This window comes from Thermobia domestica, chromosome 9 (assembly GCF_964235325.1).
Source record: "Thermobia domestica chromosome 9, izTheDome1.hap1.1, whole genome shotgun sequence".
Lineage (NCBI taxonomy): Eukaryota > Metazoa > Arthropoda > Insecta > Zygentoma > Lepismatidae > Thermobia > Thermobia domestica.
Genome location: NC_137462.1, coordinates 223,615,884 through 223,636,310, shown reverse-complemented (window position 1 = coordinate 223,636,310; position 20,427 = coordinate 223,615,884). Strand labels below are relative to the sequence as shown.

At 37.7% G+C, this 20,427-nt stretch overlaps 1 protein-coding gene across 5 annotated transcripts in view; it reads right to left on the bottom strand.

The window, feature by feature from the left end:
• The window catches only part of LOC145660611 (pleckstrin homology-like domain family B member 1), an 865,216-nt gene that overhangs the window by 362,598 nt on the left and 482,191 nt on the right, over window positions 1–20,427 (bottom strand). For all 5 annotated transcript variants that reach the window (XM_081725879.1, XM_081725875.1, XM_081725878.1 and 2 more), the window contains exon 9: window positions 12,200–12,399. In XM_081725879.1, coding sequence (XP_081582005.1) covers window positions 12,200–12,399 — 200 coding nt within the window. The remainder of the gene's footprint in view (window positions 1–12,199; window positions 12,400–20,427) is intronic.

Here is a 20,427-nt window from a genome sequence, read left to right as displayed (position 1 = left end):
AAGCTACGAAGGTCAAACATATGACTCATCCGCCGTATAGCCCTGACCTGGCCCCGTGTGATTTTTTTTTTGTTCCCCAGGATCAAAGATCGCATGCGTGGGAAGAGATTTTGCAGCCCTGAAGAAGCTGTAGTGGCTTACGAGAATGAACTTTCAACACTTGAAGAAAAAGACTGGCAACACTGCTTCCAGAAGTTGTTCTCGAGGAAGCAAAAGTGTGTACAGTGTAATGGTGAATAATTTGAGAAAATGTACGTGTTAAATTGATTTTAAGTATGTAAGTTATTTCACATCTCAAAACTTTCGTAGTGACCCTCGTACCAAGTGTTATGTCTCTTACCTTCTAGAATTCCGAGCTATACCGAATTTTGGTTCAAGTAACAGGGGGCAAACCCACCGCTTTTGCTTGTAGCTCGGCCTACGGCCTCGTACCTCTGTATGAACCTGCAATCATACCGAATTTAAGTTGAAATACCAAGTTTCATGACTCTGTTCCCAGATCCCAAGGTATAAACATCTTATTTTAGTAATTGTAATCCTCCACACATTTTTCTTCCCGCCCTTTTCTTTCCTTCTAGGTTAAATGCAGATATACAAACAGAAATAGAGATCTACTTTAAATAAGAGGTTCAAATACCAAATTTCATGTTTCTAACCTTCAGAGATTCCGACATATCGACGTCTTATTACAGTAATTGCAATCCCCACACCTTTTTTCCTACTTCTTTTCTTCCCCTTTTTACTAAAATATTTTTTAAAAACGCTAAAACATGTGTCAAATTATTTCAAATGAAAAAATCCAAATACCAAATTTTCAGTCTTTAACCGTAAGGGATTCGGAGATACGGCCATCTTTTAAAAATTCTTTCCATCCCATTCTCCCTCTTCCCCGTTGAATTTCCAAAAATCCTTCCATACTGGTACCCTACATCACATATCTTATGTACTGTCCAAATTTCAAGTTTCTAGCTTAAGTGGGTTGACCCATGCGTTAATCAATCAGGTAGTCAGTCACTCTGAACTTTGTCTTTTGTATATTGAGATATGTGTATGTGTTTAAGTCATAGGTGTAACTAGTGGGGGCAAGGTTGTCCCCCAGAATACCATTACAATACTATACGATCACTGAAAAATTCTTTCAGTTCTCAGAAGTAAGGGCCACGCTCCCCTCAGCTAAATATTCTAGTTATGTTAATGGTTCAAACCTCCCTTTCGATGAGTTTTTGGCTACGCCACTGATATACAGAGCATGTTCATGTGAAGGAAACATGGATCTGAAGGAAACATGGATCTTTATAGTAGCTTGTATGTCTTTCATGTTGGTAATATTTGCCTGCAAACTGGGTTGCTGACTGTGAAGGCTATGTTAACTGTGAAGTACAGCCACAATACATGCACAGGTTTAATGATTGAAAATATCCTCACAAGATGTCACCAAAAATGTGGACGGAATTATGTAATTTTCTTTATTTAATTCTAACGGCATATAAAATAAAAAGATAAAACATAAAATCATAGAAGTAAATGAATATGCAATGCACACGTATCCTGTACATGTACTGTACACGTTGACTATTCAGTGCATGTAAAAAGTTAATCAACATGCAATACACAAGTAACCTGTACCAGCATTATACACACTGCCTGTTCAGTGCATGTAAAAAATTAAAAAAATAATAATCATCATGCAATGTACATGTACCTGTACAAGCAATGTCTATGTATCTGTACAGGCAAAGTACAAACACTTCACAGTTATTGTGTTGGGTGCTCTAAATGGGTGTTGGGTGTTCTAAATGGGTGCTGCACACCTGAAAAGGACATGTATTTCGCCTTATACATGCAATGTACATGACCTGTTTCTTTCTCTGGACATGTGCATGCATACGAATTTGTGTCTGTGTTTGTAATCCTGAATAGGGATGGCCACAAAGATCCGGTTCCGGCGGAACCCGTTCTCGTAGATCCGGTTTTCAGAACCGGTTCTGGACCTAAAGCGTTTTTCACAGTCCTTTGCACCTTTCAAAAACAAATCGCGTAACTTGATGTTGTATCACTGCGCGCACGACTATTTGCTGATTGGTGAAAAGGAAATTGTTTCGTCTGTTTCCCGCAATATTTCTGCTGCAGCACGTGCATGAATTTCTGCTACTGCGGTGTGCATTACTCGTCTCACTCTCACACCATTGCCGTGATATAAGGCAAAATACCCAATACTATATAATCCCTCCTCCTTTAAGAGCAACTGGACATTGTTATTTTTCTCCAAACTGTAATTATAGATGAAATTACAATGAGTTATGTCAAATTATCAACTGAACGATAAAGAGATGGTGCTGGTATGTAACAGCAAGCATATTTATCATTATGGGAGATTATTTCTTTTTCATCAATTACCTAAATCATTATGCATATCCATGAAAAACAGATGGTACTTTTCCCTCTTAAGTTCAATTTATTGATGTGCTTTCTTACATTGTATAGCATACGAATGTACAAATACTAACTTCAGTACTACAAAGTAAGTAAATAAATATTCTATGAGAACATGAAAATTAGCTATTATAGGTCTTAATTTTCTTCAGGTGAATTGAACAACGTTGATATCGTTTGATAAAGTATTTGCTTTTCTTCTGCACTTACGGGTTTGCCTTGTTTATGTTTAACAGAATAACTCGGAGCAGCAGGTATCCTGCTGGATTCCTTGGGCGACATCTTTAAATTGTGGCGCGCACTTCGTGTGTTTTGTCATTTGTTGTAACAGTTTTTCTGTTACAAATTCGATTTTGGTTCAAGATTTCGATCCCATATAGATACATACTTTGAGTCGAAAGCTAAATATTCTTACTGCCCCTTAACAATACATTAATTACCACAATACATTGCATTTGTTGTGTACTATTTGCTCATGGAAGAATAAACTGTTATTAGTCTCATTTTCAACGTTGCTAACTCATAGTTATTTTTCAGTTTTTCACAAAGAATGGTTGTCAAACAGTTGTGTCATTTCATGAAAATGGGCTAAGAAAATGAAAAAGATAAATCAAGTGAACTTGCTGTTCTTATTGAAGATAATAAGTTCCTTATAGTATTTCAGATCTTCGTTTGACCTTTCATTAGAGATGAGGAAATAGTCATTAAAAAAGAGAGAGAGGGGGGATAGAGAGAAGTTAAAGAGGATAAAACCTGTTTTAGTGATTCATTACGAAGTAATATGAGGCTAATTTTTTCAGTTATTATTTGTATATCGCGCTTTTAAAATGCGATCAGAATAAATGACCATTTAAAAGATGCAAAAACCGAATATTCGGTGCCAGAAATGAAATAATGTACACAGGAATCTTCAATATTTAAGAATTTTTATAATATTGGATAGGAATGTTCATAACTTTTGAGTCTTATTTTTTTCTGGCTGCAGTGAAATTAAGAGGAGGTACTATGTGCATGTTAAATAATGTGTCTTTATTCCTATGTAGAATCTAAAAAGTTTCTTGCAATTTGTTGAATAAGATGTCGATAGAGTCTTCATACTCTCATGACTGATATTAGTTTATGGCGTAACTTTTCTGTTACATATCAAATGAAAGGATAAGTCACGAGGATTCAAAATATATTTTATAGGTATTTTATTACATATAACAAAGGAAATAAAATAATAAATTCTCTATTCAATAAATAAGTAAACTCAGTAGTTTTCAAGTTCTTGCAGAATGAACAATTGCTTGTTCCAAACACTCGTTCGCCTATAATGGAACCGTACAAGGAGCTCAATTTTGAAATGAAATGAAATGAAATTTTTCGAGTTTTACGTCCCACGATTATGCAGGTTAGGCTAAAGGAGGCAGTGATGATGAAAACATGAATGAAATGTTGGAATGAAGAAAGTGGGAGGAAACTGAAGGACCCAGAGGAAACCCACGCACACGGTGTTTGTCTACCACAAGGTTCACTTGGCGCGAACTGGGATCAAACCAGAAACCCCATATGCCAGAGGTTAACGCTCTACCACTGAGCCACCGCGGCCCCCAAGAGATCAATTTTGAATAGAAGTCGTGAGTACAACTGCACATGATTCTAGATCTGATAATTAACTCCTTTGTGGCTATATGATCCGCGTACTCGTCGTCGGGTGGGAGACCCGTGTTCGATTTCCGGACGAAATCCATGTAGTTCGGATCACTCATTCTGCTGTAGGTCCAAATCTTATAGAACCTTGTTGTTGAAGGGGACGATAAACTTTAATCCATCCATCCAACCATAGATCTGCTAGTAGGAATAGTAAGTCATCATGTAATAGTGGCTCTGAATCCTAACATTTTAGGTAGATTCTCAGCTAGAGGAAACGTTAGGAGTGGGGATAATAAGTTTTAGTTGTAATTTACACTGGTAGAAGAAATTCAACTTTCTGCTCTTCTCCCTCCTGATGCGTGTCTGCGTTTACATAGTAGTTCAAAGAATCAGGAGAGCAGTTCGTACGCCACTGCAAACGAGAGAAAATGGTTCCTGACTCTCTTATCACAAGCCCATGCCATTTTATTTTTAATCTCATTGTTTTTCCGCTTCAGTTTGTTTATTCATTTCTTAGCACAAAATTGCATATAACATTTTTTGTTTAATTAGTTGGCAACATTTCTGCACTGCAGTCTGCATTGCTTACAAGGAGTGCAAAGCTTCGTGAAAATCAGATTAGATCCTAATGCCCGGTTCCAGAACCGAATCTTAGAAATCGGTTCCAGACCAGGATCCGAAAACCCAGTTCCAGAACCGAATCTTAGGAACCAGTTCCAGATCTGGATCTGAAAACCCGGTTTCAGAACTGGATTTTAGGAACCGGTTCCAGACCTAGATCCGAAAGCCCCCAAAGACCCGTAAAGGAGGCACAAAGTTTACCTTCAAAACAGTCAAAGAGGACCATGCGCTTGTGCCCTCCCCGCCCAGACCCGCTTGTGCCTCCAGGAAAAAAATTTGGTCCACCAGTAGCTGTTTAGCCAATGAGTTTGCCAGCTACCTAGTTTATTTAGCCAAATGAGACAAGAGGCCACCGCCTGGGCGCCTGCCTGTCGCTTCCAGCATTTCATCTAGCACACTTCACAGTCTGATATCAGCTCGGGTTTAGCGTAGGGATGGTCACAAAGTTTCGGTTCCAACCGGTTCTTGGAGATCCGATTTCATAACCGGTTCCAGAACTGGATCTTGGGAACAGGTTCCAGACCTGGATCCGAAAAGCCGGTTCCGCAACCGGATCTTCTAGAACCGGGTCCGTTCAGACCCGAAAACCGGTTCCACCAGGAACCGGTTCTGGCCATCCCTAATCCTGATAAACAGCATGTTCCTCACCTGTAAATAAACTGTTTCTTTCTTTGAACATATACTGTACATTGCATGTACAGGTTTCTTGTATGTAATTGACGCCTGTAAATGCATGTTCTCTGCGTCTATAGAGGCACATTAACTGGATAAGTCCAGGCACTGTACAGGTGAAAAGTCGTGTTCCATTTTCAGGTACATGTTTGACATTAATTGTACAGGTGCCTGTTTTTTTCGTATGGGGTATCATAAAATGTTTAAATTTACAGTCAGAATTCTATTTTCCTTGTTGATTTAAAAGAAACTATCAAATCTATTTATTTTAAAGAACTTTCTTACCTATATTTCTAACACTGTTTAGAGTTAAATTTATGTACATGTATACATAGTACTATTTTTTTTGTTTAGTTTAACAAGAATCAATGAATATTTCTATAAGCAAAAGTAGACGGAATATATTATTATTATTATTATTATTATTATTATTATTATTATTATTATTATCCAACAAATATTTACATGGAGGAAACCACGTAATGTGTATTAATGGAATATTCCCATTTAGCTTCACTACAAATACGAGTATTTTGAAGTGCAGCTCATATTTTCTTCTGTCATGAATTTGCAGCGGGTTGAGGGGAATTTCCTCCTCACTTGCTGATTTAATTTCCTGTATACTGAAAATGAAGGGAGAGAAAAAGTAAGAACATTCTTACAGTTAACTGTCAAATTTCTTGGATAAGCTTTGTTACTTGCAACTCCCACTTTAAAATAAGTACAATACTGCATTTAATTAATACATCATGTGATAATGACTTCACTAGAAATGTTAATGTTCAGAAGGAACTTCATTTGGATCAACGCAAGATATTTAATATTGTATTCTATGCAGTGATACATTTAAGGGGTTTGCTTCCGGGCTTAAGCATTCACCGAAATTTTATCGCATTTTTTTTTTTTTTGTTGTTGTTTTATATTATATTATATATATATATATATATATATATATATATATATATATTGCAGAATTTTCACATTTCCAGATATAAAGTTAGTAAAGTCCCTCCCGAAAGAAGCAAAGTCTCCCAAAACAAAATCGTAAATACCCCACTGATTCTATGAAATGGAAACCTTAACTAAAATTACACAGAAATATTATTATTTTATCCTGTATGGTAGCGTTTGGTAAATTTATATATATGTTTATTGTATCAGACTTCTACAAGTTACTATGGTCCAGCTCCTATGTAAAAAAAAAACACCTAATCTGAATAACTCCTGAGAGTATATCCCTAAATTAAACAAATTACCGCTAATAGAAATACGTAAGTGTATACAGAATCTTCTTACTCTGTGTTAAGTAAATCATGTTACAACGTATTAGCATTGAAAGTGCCTTCAACGCTAAAACTCCCAGAGGCGAGCTATCGCACCTTCCCAATAATGCGTGCAATCCCCAGCGATAATAGCTTCGCTCCCTGGGTAGTATAGCTTGTCTAGCGAGCTAGTGAGGCTGAGACAGAAGGGTCTCCAAGTGTTTCCTCAACGTACTATTTTGTTACCGAAAAAACTTAAATATTGAAGTATTGACTTTATTTTATAAGAAACCAAAGATAAAGAAAATATACGTGTAGAAAAGAGAGTAGACCCGGCCTCAGAGCCTCATAGTACGCTTCGCCACTGGTTATATGATATCCATGTCTGTTAGTCTGATGTCCATATGCCTGTTATATCCATGTCTGGTAGTCTTCTTTATCCTCTCTATGTGACATTCGATCGTACGCTTGAACTACTGCAAACATGAATAAAAGCGATCTGAAAACGTTCATGGCGGAAGTGTTTTGGCCTTCAATCCAACAAACCGGTGTCAGTTGTCTTCTTTTGTGGACTCATGCAGTATAAATAAGGATGTGACGCTGGTTCAGGAAATGTTTCCTACGGCATCGACTTTGAGCGGAAACTGATTTCAGCGAAATGCACCGGACTCATTCAGCCCCTTGATGTTGGTTTCTTCCGCTCGTACAAAAAACTTCGTCTACTTCATTACGGACGTTTTGCCTACTGGAGAGATTGACATTTGTAGAAGAGATAGCTTTCAACGTGTGCAATCCTTTGCACATTACTAGTTTTCTGTCGATAGGTTTCGCGACATGATCACGTTTGCTTTCTTCAGATGCGGTTACACTGATGAAATGCTTGACGGCTTTATGACTCCAATTGAATACTGTTTCGATCTCACAATGTCAGACGAATGCCAGGAAGAAAGATGTACGGACGTCAGCTTTGTCAGGTGTGCACATTGTACGAAATGCTTCTGCTTATCTCACACCTTCATTACAACACTACATGTGAAAAATTATGTGAGGTACATTTTTCGCCTTTAATGTAATTATTACACAGTATCAGGGAGACCCTTCTGGTTTACAAATGTACTTTCTGTACGTTTATCACTTTTTTCAAGCGTCCCTCTCCTCATAGGGAAGAACATACTGTGGAGCGTTTTATCAGCAACACTGACTAGCTGACTACCAATAATGTGTGCGGTGCTACAATATTACGAGCATCAGGAACGTGAGCCTGTTAATCAATTGTTAATCCAAGAGCATGCATCATTTCAGTTTTGTGTGTTGTGTTTGATACCATTCTGCTTTTCCCCTTGTGCAAAGCTGCTTCGACACTGTGCTTGGTCCCTCATTTTCGTACTTCAGTGATTATATTCTTGTTTGTGGTCTCATATTTTGGTTTTAGCAAGTTCGAATCGTGTACTGTATGTACTCTTGTACATCCAAGATTCATATAGGTATTCATATAGGATTATCTTCAAACGTTAGCAACACTGTACATCACGACTTCACAGGTATGGTTCTACTCCTAATTAGATTTTGCAAATGTTATAATTTGTGTTCCGTACCATTTAACAACATTTCATTTTGTGCTCAGTTAGCAACACTGCATTACATATGATGTTATTGAGCATGCCTGCGGGGACAATGTTTGCTTACTATACTGTTGTATAAATGTCATTTTGATTAATCATTTTGAAGTTCTTTCTGTGTCAGTGTACCTTTTGCATTGCTATCTTTCATGATTTTACATCTTTCTTTCCTCTGTATCTCCTGTGTTTATTGTCGGCCCGTAAAACGTATGACTTATCACTTTTCTTCACTTCTCTATCGACTGCGCATTGTTTAATTGGGCACTGCTACTATCAATATAAGATGTTCCCTTGTGAGTATTGACTCAGTGAACACACTCATGTGTAACTTCATAAATAATTTCGTAAACTCATCAGAACTTCCGAAATAAACCTCTTTGTGAATGAAAATATAGCACGATGAAAACACAGAAACTTAAATACCAGCAACAGTAAATCACAATGAAAACACAAAAAAACTTAAATACCAGCAACTGTTCAAAAATCATTTCATTTGTATTATAAGTTACATTCATTTAATAAAGGAAAAGGGACTTCAATAAAATCGAAACTAGTGGGGACGATATAGGAAAAAGGTTGGAATTGTGTGCGCGTCGAAAATCAATTTATTGATTAATTGCTGATCTAATTTCATCTTGTGGTTGACTCGCCAATACGATATTCCACTGCAAAAACGAAAAGCAGAAGATAACGTGAAGGGCTGCAGAACGGAAGTTTGATACGCATCATTAGTGTAAAACACAGATAAGTTTCTAAGGTTGAAGTTGTTAATTAAAAAAATAAATAAATAAATAAATAAATAAAATCTGAAATCGTCTGGACTTTCATTTTCTAATATTTTAAAAATAATTTCAAACTTCGCATATGGAAATTCCCTGAGTCTTTGTAGAATTCATTCACTTTTCATTGATTTCTCAAATTCCCTAACATTTCGCGGTTTGTCACCAGCCTGTATACATACTTTAGTAATAGGTTTTTCAACATTTTCTGAAAGGTATATTTATCCTGGAGGATAACACCCTCGGTCATGTCCTGAGAGAAACACTGTCTCTCACTTAAAGCATATAACCATCGAACTTATATGTAGGGTGTTTCAAAAGAACATCGACAGGGTCTGGGAGGTGATTCCTGACACCAAGATAAGACAAAAACTATAAACCAACCTGGGTGCAGAACTCTGTCATTTCGGAGTTATAAGCTGCCGAAAACACGAAAAATGAAATGAAAACGTCTCACGGATATGCCGGTTAGGCTAAAGAAGACGGTGGTGATGATAAATGAATAAAACGGTGGAATGAAGACAGTAGAAGGAAACAGGAGATTCACACGGAAACCCACACGCACACCACAACATGAAAAATGAGTTTGAATGTCAATACTATGGGGCCTACCGTAGTCGGGTCAAGACCTCACTTAGGAACTAGTATGTGCTCTATCCAAATATCCAACTTTCAGAACCTGCGGTACTTCCGCAACAATTTTTATAGAGGTAGTTGGTGAGTACTTCAAATTATATGACCATAGCCAAACTATATATATATATACATATATATATATATATATATGTGTGTGTGTGTGTGTGTGTGTGTGTGTGAGAGAGAGAGAGAGAGAGAGAGAGAGAGAAAGAGAGAGTTGAGAAATTTAGGTACTTATTTAATTTGTCTGTGTGCTTACCTGTTGTGTATCTGATTACATTAAATATATACAATGTCGACAAGCGCAGACACGTTAACATCCGAAAGTCTCAAAACATAGAACTGATATGTTGATAGAAGATTTCAGGCAAAATCACTCCAGTGAAGCAAACGGACAGTGTGGCAACCAGGTAGAAAATCCTAGTGTGCCTGTTAATAAAAAAATGTTTAACGATGATGACCGGAAGACAGCATATAAAACAGTGTCACACAAAAATTGTTACGCAGAACGGTACCAAAAGCATCAAGAATGTCACGGAAAATGTATCACAGAACAGAAAGAAGGTCAGACACTATGTTTTAATAATACATAATGAATACGACGGAAAAGAATATAAAAAAAAAAAATCATAGAAGAGGAATGAAGGGTCTACAGAAGATCGATAGAATGTACAGCATATACAAAGGATGGGAAAAATGAGTAGAGAACGTGGGAAGCCAGAAAAGTAGCATGATTAGCGATGTGGAATTCTTAAAATCTCAAATGGGTTTTGAACTCAAAGCAGTTAGAAACACTATTCGACGTTAGAATTTGGCACATTTGTAGATGAGGAAAGAAAAACCGTACTTAAGTAACACACGATTCCGTGAATTCCATTCTCGTTTATAGGAGATAACTCTAATATAAGAAGCAGCTGAGCCTATAAGACGTTAGGCTCAAAAAAAGGTCAAAAGTCAATATCAAGAACATGTCTTATCTCGAATTTACACAGACGAACATACCAGCATTATATGGCGATGCCACCCGTCGTACGGAACTGCACCAAAACAAATATAAAACAAAAGTAAATTAAAAAAAAAAAAAAAAAAAACGCTGACCTTTTACCGATGAATGCCACCTGCAATTCATTTCCATGCTACTCCATTTCAGGATCTCCCATTTAAAGTATAGAGGTTCGGACTATGGTACTTCTGGATTTCTGAAAGAGTGCCTTTCGTCACGTTGGGTTGGCACTGTAAATGACCGCTGGAAATCCTGTAGGCAGCTGTGGGACAGTATATATATCCATAGTATAGCTTGTAGTGGAAACTAATATTAATTTTGTTCGATGCTATTTTGGTGAGCACAAGAGCTGTCACCGTGCATTCTGGAGATCAAAACGACATAAGTGTATGAAACCCCATTTGGTACAAAGCGCGTTCTCAACTACAATGGATTCATGGGTACCTCACATGTGATCTCTAGATACTGGAAGTCCTGGAAAAGGAAGTAATAACGTTCCTTCAGGTACCCCCGGACACCTTAGTTCAGCCAGACAATGGCCGGTTACATGTATCCAGAAATTTGGAGAAGCGATGAAGCGAAGTTTTCCTTGCGTTACGCGGATGCCTGATATGTTGCTTATGGAGCATATGTGGGATATAATTGGGGTTATCCTTGTTCACTACTGCCCTCGAACATAGCGTATCAATTTCTTGTGAACTCGAGTATAAATTAGGTGGAAGGCGATTTATGATAACAACATCGAACACCTGTTTGTATCGATGCCACGACTTATCGAAGCTCGGATTGCAGAATGTCAAAGGGTCACTCCATACTGATTTATGACGGTTCAAGATGAACAGTTCTGAAAAAAAAGTTTAAAACTATATGTTTTTCAACTTGCTTCAGGTAGAAAATTTCCGAAACAATCGGCTATCATCAAAATAACTATGGTTGACTCTTAAAGGAGAAATGGAATAACAGCGATAAAAAGATAATACACACTAAACACGGAGTATCACAAGCGCTCTCGCTAGATGTTTCATTAGAGAGGAAGATGATGATGTTCTAATAGTGTTTGAGGGTCGATATGGTGAACAAGTACAGATTTCCTGTATGGGAGGTCTTGGAGTAGATGTATGTTTTTCAAAATCCATCAGTACTGAAACATCTATTCTCACGTACATAATAAAAGTAAAAACTGATGATACAGGTGCTGTTTGGCTTTAAGATTATGTTAGGAAGCGCGCAATTATGGATCGGAAAGAAATGCTAAGTTGTGAACAACGGGCAAGTTGTCACAAGCAACCATCTACGTTTCCTCTTTCGATCCCCCACAAAACCACTAACATTCTTACGACACTCACTCTCCACATGTATCTATCTATCTCAAAACACAAAACCAATTAAAACGGTCAATTTAACTATACTCTTTCTGTAAGTCTTCGTATTCCTTTCCCCAGAATTTCTTACGTCCCTCAGAAAATAATGGGAAGATATTACCATCTACCTAGAATCAACTTGTCTAACAATGGAATTTATTGTTATAATTTTTCTTACCGTTTTAATTCACTTTCTGCAACTTCCAACTGCTTCTTGCACTTAGTGAGACGTTCAGCTTCAGCTTTTCTATATAGTTCTATATCTTCGTCCAATTGAGTCACTTTAGCTTTGAGGAAAGTCAGTCTTTCCTCCTCTTGCAGTAATTTTTCTTTTTGTGCCTGCCATTCTCCATCCAGAAGTGCTTTTTCCATTTCAAGCTAAAAGAAACAGAGAATTTGTGAGCAAATATTACAATATAAGCGTTGTGTAATAGACAGGAAGTAAATTTTTATATGCATCATTTTCAAAGCTAACCGAGAAATCTAGGTTTCATGAAATACCAGCTTATTTCTTAACAAATTAAAATAAACAAATTAATAAGGGTGCTTACTTAAGTGAATATGTAAGCTTTAAGACGCGGCCGAAATAAATGCACCCACAGCGAGCAAGGAAAAATAAATTACTGCGAAGAAATTAATCAGGAGGGCTATTAAAGATCACAGGTAAAGGAAAGTACATTAGAAGCTTTATCGTTTTCAGAGGAAAGAAAAGAAATAGGAAGTTAAACACAACGTTAAGTTCTAAATCAACACTTCATATATCCACTTTCAAATTAGGAGACTACAGAATATAATATACTATATTTTTGGTGCATGTTAAGGCAACAAATGATATTAGGTTGAGGAGACGGTAAAGATGGGGGCAGTAATAATAAAGTTCACACGGAAGAAGGCCTGTTGGATTCATTGTTTTCTATGGGTTAAAAGTATACCAGGGAGACAAATTGAAATTTAAAAAAAAAATAAAAATGTTTTTCTATACAATAAACAATGTGTACAAAAAAAATCTAAATTTTGGAAAAGAAAAGAGTCCAACCGAGAACCAAACTCTAGGTCCTTAAAGATGTGAAACATAAACCAGGCAGAGATACGCAGTTAATGAACTTAACTCAGGTTGCCCCCCCCCCCCCACACACACACATACACTTGGTTACGCATTGGCAGTTCCATCTTAGTAGAAAATATAGTTCCAACTCCCACTCCCGGTTCCGATTGAACACAGCAGCAGCAGCAGCAACAGACTACAACATAGAATTATGAACACATATTCCAACTCCTATTGAGCATAGTAGAGCAGTGGTTCGCGCACCGCTTACGTGTGATTTCCTTTCCAGGTCTCTCTCTAACTCTCTCTCACACACACACACCTGGTATACGGAGCATTTTGTAGCGCATGAGCAAACTGTTTCGACTCAAGTTGGAGTACAAGTTCCGGTTCCAAAACATAACACAGAAGAAGTTGCACCCAACTATGAACAGAGCAGACTTTCTAAGATTACGCAAGAAAGTCTACGGCACAACAGCAACACACTACGCAACACATATTCTAGAAAAGCTATGACCACATGCAGAAATGCGCCTAAATAACATACAAAGTCCATCCGTTTTATGCGTTCACTCTTCTTCGACGAAAATAGTGAAGTAGAGATTAAAACACATATACACACACCACCACCACCACCACCACCACCAACACCACATGGTTCACGGAGCACTTGGTAGCGCACGACCAATAAAATTACAATTAGTATAAATAACAGGCATCCGCAAAAACATTACAGTTCTGATTCCGACTACTGTTCCAATTCCGGTTTCGGTAACACACAGAAGCAGCACCAGTATGACATTCGCGGCGGTGTTTTTGCAGGCTTTTATGACTATGACGTGTAGTGCAGATATTACATTATAGTTTATGTGGGGTACGCCCTTTTACAACAATTTTAACCGATTTGGACAAAACTTGGTATTTAGGGATGTTATGCACCAGCATTGGGTCTAACAGTGTCTCTCGAATTTGTAAACTGTAATTATGTTTAGTTACTTCTTTATGATATTTAACAGGTTAATATGTTTAATTATTCGTTATGTTTAATGTGTATTAATTCCTAAAGTTCTGACTTTATTATGTTAACTGGTTAGGTTATTATTGATCTGAACCTAATTGTTTTATTAATTATTTAAACTTCCAATTTAAAAAGAAAAGTAATTACGCTATTAGAAGAAAAAGAACAAATTCGAATAAAAAAAGGAGAAAGTTTTTACTTTGTATATTGTAAACAAAATAACTGTAATACTTGAAGTTAATTTTTTTTAAAAAGGAAAATATTTAACAAAATTTCGAAATACCTGAAAAGATATAAAAACGATAAAGAAATCTGAGAAGACCTACGTAATTATTCATAATAACATAACTATTTTACGGATTAAGGTTGAATTTTGACGTTGAAATGACACTATTTTATATGTCAAGCTACAAAGTTCATTCTAAGGGCTTAGGCCCTTCTTTCGGCAATTATATAATATATAATCTGATTCATAAGGTAATGTCAAAACTTCTGTTCTAGTAAATTTTGAACATAAACAAAACTCTATATTTCAGTACCTTACCAGTAGCAACATACGAGATGGTGATCAGAAAAATGGTAACACCTGAACGAAATTGCAACTTACCAGAGTAATATGGTGTCGGGTTACCTTTCGCCTTCAGAACACCCTTGATGCGACGTGGGATAGAGGCATAGAGGTCGTGAATGGTAGCAAGTGGAATTTTACACCATTCCTCGTGCAGGGCATCGGCCAGTTCTGTGAGAGAGGATGGAGGTGGAAATCGTCGCCGGAGTCGTGTTTCCAAGACGGACCACAGATGTTCAATTATGTTGAGATCTGGGGACTGGGCGGGCCAGGGGAGGTGTTGAACTTCATCCCGATGTTCCTCAAACCACGCTGCAAAACGGGTCTCCTAAAATTGCGACATAATCGTTGGCAGTGATTCGTCCGCTAAGTGCGGCCACAGGACCCAATGAAAACCATGATACGGCGGCCCACAGCATCACCGAGCGGCTGCCATGTTTCACAGTTGGGTGGAGACACTGCAGATCATAAGCTTCTTTGGGTGTTCTCCACACATAAACACGGCCCGTGGTTGGGAATAGGGTGAAGGATGACTCATCCGACCATATCATACGTTTCCAGTCCCCAACGGTCCAAGTTGCATGGTCGCGGCACCCTTTGCGGCGTGCGAAAGCGTTATGGTCCCTGATGAGCGGTTTGGCCCGTGCAACACGACCCCGTAAGTTCATGTAATGTAATTCGCGGCGGACTGTGATTGTTGAAACAGGGTGGGGGAGGTGCTGATTGAGTTCCTCGGTCACTTGCTCCGCAGTGGCACGACGGTTCTACGTGACAATGCGCTTTAATACTCGGCGTGACCTGTCACTCATGATTTTCTTCCGCCCACTGTTCCCCTTCCCCGATGTGGTTTTCCCGTGTGTTGTATAAGCCGTCATCATCTTCGACACCGTCCCACGCGACACACCTAACACAGTAGCCACTGCCGTCACCTCACTCCACATAACCGCGCACCAACAATTTGCCCTCTTTGAAAATCTGAGAGGTCTCCCATTTTACACTACTTCCGTCTGCTGCAGCCACGGGACACTGCTGTTCCACTGCGCCTGAAGTAGTATGGAGACCGACCTAACGCCCTCCAGCGGTCGGGCGCTGCGGTCGCAACGACACCACTCCCAACCCGTACATCTGACGTGTTGCCAACTACAGGTGTTTCCATTTTTCTGATCATCTGTTTATTCAATGACTATCTTGCGTAATCGCTAAGTATATCACAACATAATTCTCGCAATATCATTCTTATTTCAATATTATATTTTGGGATGCAAGCATATTCGACTGTGTAAAGAAGGTACCAAACGTCTAATATTGAATACTAAAATAAGATGAAATACACAAGGTTATGGTAATGAATATGAATATTATGAATTTGAATGAAAATGGTCAGGTACTTTATACAATGAAACGTGAATTTAATGGAGTAATTATTTATATGAAATGAATTTTGAACCTTGTTAGAAGTTAAGTAATAATAATGATGAACTGTTAGGTACTTAGTCGATATGCTGGTTTATTCATAATAGAAGATCGTTAGCAACCTGTAGAATTTTGTTAACCAGCTAAATGTAGAGAGAGGATTATCCGTTGTACTGGTAATTATAAATATAGTAAACTTTCGGTATACCGTACGCAAAACAAATTTGGACGAATTGAAAAATAATTCTATAAATATGTTTCAATTTGGTTTAAACTCTTGTAATTATACTTGTGCACAAAACAGAATAATAATAACCATGCAGTCAATATTATAGTTTAAATGGAAATTAATAAGTCACGGCGTTTGATGTCTTGTGCGATGAGACCATAATCAAGCTGTGCTTGCTCTTATTACCTCTGCACTTATCTGATTCTTCTGATCGTGTAATATATAATCAGGTTCGAACTTGTCCACGTTTATATCAACCCGTGGTGGCGACCCAGGCTATTTTCAGAATTGAAAGTTGAGGACTAGTCAAGCTGAAGAGCAGTGGCAGTACAAATTTGGCGTAACCTCAGCCAGGATTTATGTATGAGGTTAAGCTATATACTGAAATCTCATTAATTTAGTGGAAAAATATTGGTGTGCTGTGATAGTGAAAAGAGAGCTGCTGAAGTCTCTGGAAACTGTCAAAGAAATGGAGAATAAAGAAAAGCAACTTTTAAAATGTTGTAATGAGCTATAGTTGCCATTAAGAAATGTGGTAGAAGGAACGTGAACTCTCGCGATAAGACAATTATTTGCGATGAATGTAAAAATGTTTTCCATTACCGGTGCCTGAATCTTGACGAGGAACAGTGTGAAAATATGAGTGATGATGAGGGTAAATGGACATGTGACGAGTGTTCTTCGAAAGCGCCCAAACAAAGAGAAGGTGAAAGTATTGAACCCATAAATGAATTGGATAACAACGAAAGTAATAAAAGTGATGACGAAGAACAAACTGGAGAAACGAATGAAGGATGGAAAAAAAAGAAGAAGCAAGTACGACTCGCGGAGAACTGTTATTTATGAGACCAAGCAATCCGCATAAGGAAAAAACAAATGCCGTATATATATTAATGGAATCCGTGGCAACCTAGGATTCTCAAGAAACCACAAATATGACAAAGGAATGTAATATATCAATTGAAATAAAGAATCAACAAATGTTGAGAAATTGTCACAATTTAAATTAGAGGTTAATAATAATATGGACGCCTTATCCAATCGTATGGATAATTTTGCGAAAGAACTTAAGGCGGAATTAAGACAAGATCTGAATGTGGTTGTTGAGGATATGAAAAAATAAGTTGAAAGAATACACAAACGGAAAGAAGAAACAGAAAACCGACTGGACAAAATTGAAAACTCCGTGGAATGTATGGTGAAGGCCTGTGATAAGATGAATATAAACATCGTCACTATTCGGAGTGAACAAGAGAGCTAACAAAAAATAGAAAAGAATAGCCGCAGAATAGAAAATCTGGAAGATGATCTGTAGAACCAAGTAAAGAAGTTAGAGCAGGAAATAAGAACTCGAGTACCGCACCCTATTCCTAAGGACGACAATAGGATAGGAAGCGGACACAGCAATTCCCCGATAGTACTGATAGCCTTGAGCTCTGCAACAGTGTGCAGTACAACTATAACAAACATTACTAGTAATGGTCCGAACTACCAAAAGAGTGACACGTTAATGACAAGCAGATCAAGTGTTGATTCATTTTGTGGAGTGGAAGTTACCCTGACTAATAATGGAAATATCTCTAATGGTAATAATTGGTTAAACACTAATAAGCTAACTGTACATAAATCTGAACGCGCGGTGGACGAGAAACCGATAAATACTTCTTTGGGAACAATAGGTCGAATCACGTTAAATGATTGAAGTTATTTTTCTAGATTTGATGGACAGTTAAACGGTTCAGCCAAGACGTTTCTTAAAGAAGTTATCCAAACCATTGACCTGTTTAGTTTAACGGACAAAGAAAAACTGGTCATTGCCCAAAGACGTATGACGAAAGGAGCCGGCGCATTGTTTCGAAGTGTATTACCTGAACTACGTACATTTCAAAACTTCATTAAGAGTTTCAAGCGTCAATATCTATCACAAAGACTAGAACGGGCAAAGAAGCGCCGTATCCATTTCATGAAATCTGACAGACAAATATTCATCGGTCACTGATTTCGTATGGGCGTTAGTGGAACGGTACCATTCCGTAACAACGGAACATGATGATCAGGAACTTATGGACATAATTTTAGATAGCATTCCGCCGGAAGACGCCAAAATATTCCGTGCAAATCCGAGCCGAAATATCGATGATCTTCTGTTTCGTATAATGGATAGCAATATTTCCATGAGCCTTGGAACGATACTGGCTCATCTCATTGGAAGAATTATGGAAATTGCCATACATTCCCAAGACCGCCTAGAGTAAATTATGCTAAGCGCATAAAATAGATTCGTCTTCCCAAACGGAGGAAAATGAGAATAACGAACAACCGTCTGAAACCTTTCCGATAGGAAATCAATTCAGGAAACCCAGTTGGAATAATCGATATTATAATACCGGAACAAATTACCGAGGATGGTACCAGCGTCTGTATGGTCCTCCACAACTGTGGTGGAATAAACGTCAAGATTATCGAGGTCGTGAAAACAACTGTGTGAGACCCAGTAATAAAACAACGAAACACTGAACCGGAGAATAATAGTCCTACAGTAAACGCGACGGTGGTGCAAAATTCTACCCAGACTCCAGAATCTGTTAACTAATACCGCAGTTTGCAGAATCAGGGGTAGGAGACTGCGATGGAGAATTTTCCCCTGCATCAAAATCTAATTACACTGTTTTGTACGAAACAAACACAAAGTTATACCAATCCTCTACAGAGAGCCTACAATATCAAATGACTTTTGCTATTGAAGAGGAGGTAGAAAATTCTGATCCTCCTCTGGAATCCTACTGTTATTCATCTCCCATGATACAAGGTAACGTTGCCGGTTCGCAACGTTTCCAAGTGAAAGGACTCCAAATAATAAATCTCAGACTAAAGAATAACCTCTTTGAAACGCCTTTTTTCTGATGAAGAATGTAAAGCCCGATCTATTGTTAGGATGCCCGTATCTAAGAAAATTTCGAAATGTTACTGACAATGATAAACAGAAAATTGTGTTAACTGATAATGGTAATCTCAGACAGCGTGTCTACTAAAATTCCAAAATGAAATTTCGTGACTTTTTCGTGACCTTTTCTTTACCAAAGCATAAAATTTCGTATGATTTTCGAGAGCGAATTTAGGTCCGAATTAGGCCGAATTTTCATGCAAGCGATAGAAGAGTGCTTTGCTTGTGATTTGGTAGCATCAAAAGCCGACCACACACATTTTTGCGGGTGAACTTTGATGTTTCATAGAACAAAATTTTCAAATCTCTGCTTATATTTGTACAGATTTTAAAACAATCGTGACCTAAAAGCTAAATTTTGTAACTTTTTCTTGACTTTCATGACCGTTTTCTGATTTCGTGACTTTTCGTGACATTCGTGACGTTCGTGGCCGATAGACACCCTGTCAGAGTACAAATTGATATCTCAGAACCGAATGTAATACAACTATCTCTTCCGTCTGTGGATTCGATAGATGTTGATGGGTATAAATGAAATAAATGAAGAATCTGAATTGAAAGAAAACAATCAGAATATAAATGTAACAGAGGAAGAACTTGAGAAGATGGTAAATTCTAGAAATGATCTAAATAATGAGAAAAAATTTCAATTATTAAGTTTATGAAAACGTTATAGATACCTGTTTACGGAATACCAGGAAAATTAAAACAGATGCTTATGAAATTCAATTGACAGATGAAGAGCCAGTAGTGGGAAAACTATATAGTATACATCACTTAGTGAGAACTGAATTTGAAAAGGAATTAAATCAGTGGGTAAAGCACGACATCACTGAGGAAAGAATGTCACGGTACCGAAATTCTATGCACTTTGTTCGGAAGTCATCAGGAGGAGTACGGCCAGTGCTGGATCTACGCGGTTTGAATACAAAGGTAATATCTCCGAAAGTACAGATAGGACCCATATTTGATATATTAGCCAAGTTATCTGGAGCAACTTATTTTTCTTCCCTCGACTGTGCTTCCGGCTATTATGGTTTACCTTTGCATCAAGATTCCTACAGATATACCAGTTTTGTAAATAATTAGGCGGCAATATTGTATGAAAGTTCCTCCAATGGGTTTGAAGTGATCGTCAACTTTTCTCCAGAGTATGATGAACAAATTTTTCGGAATGGATACTGCCTCC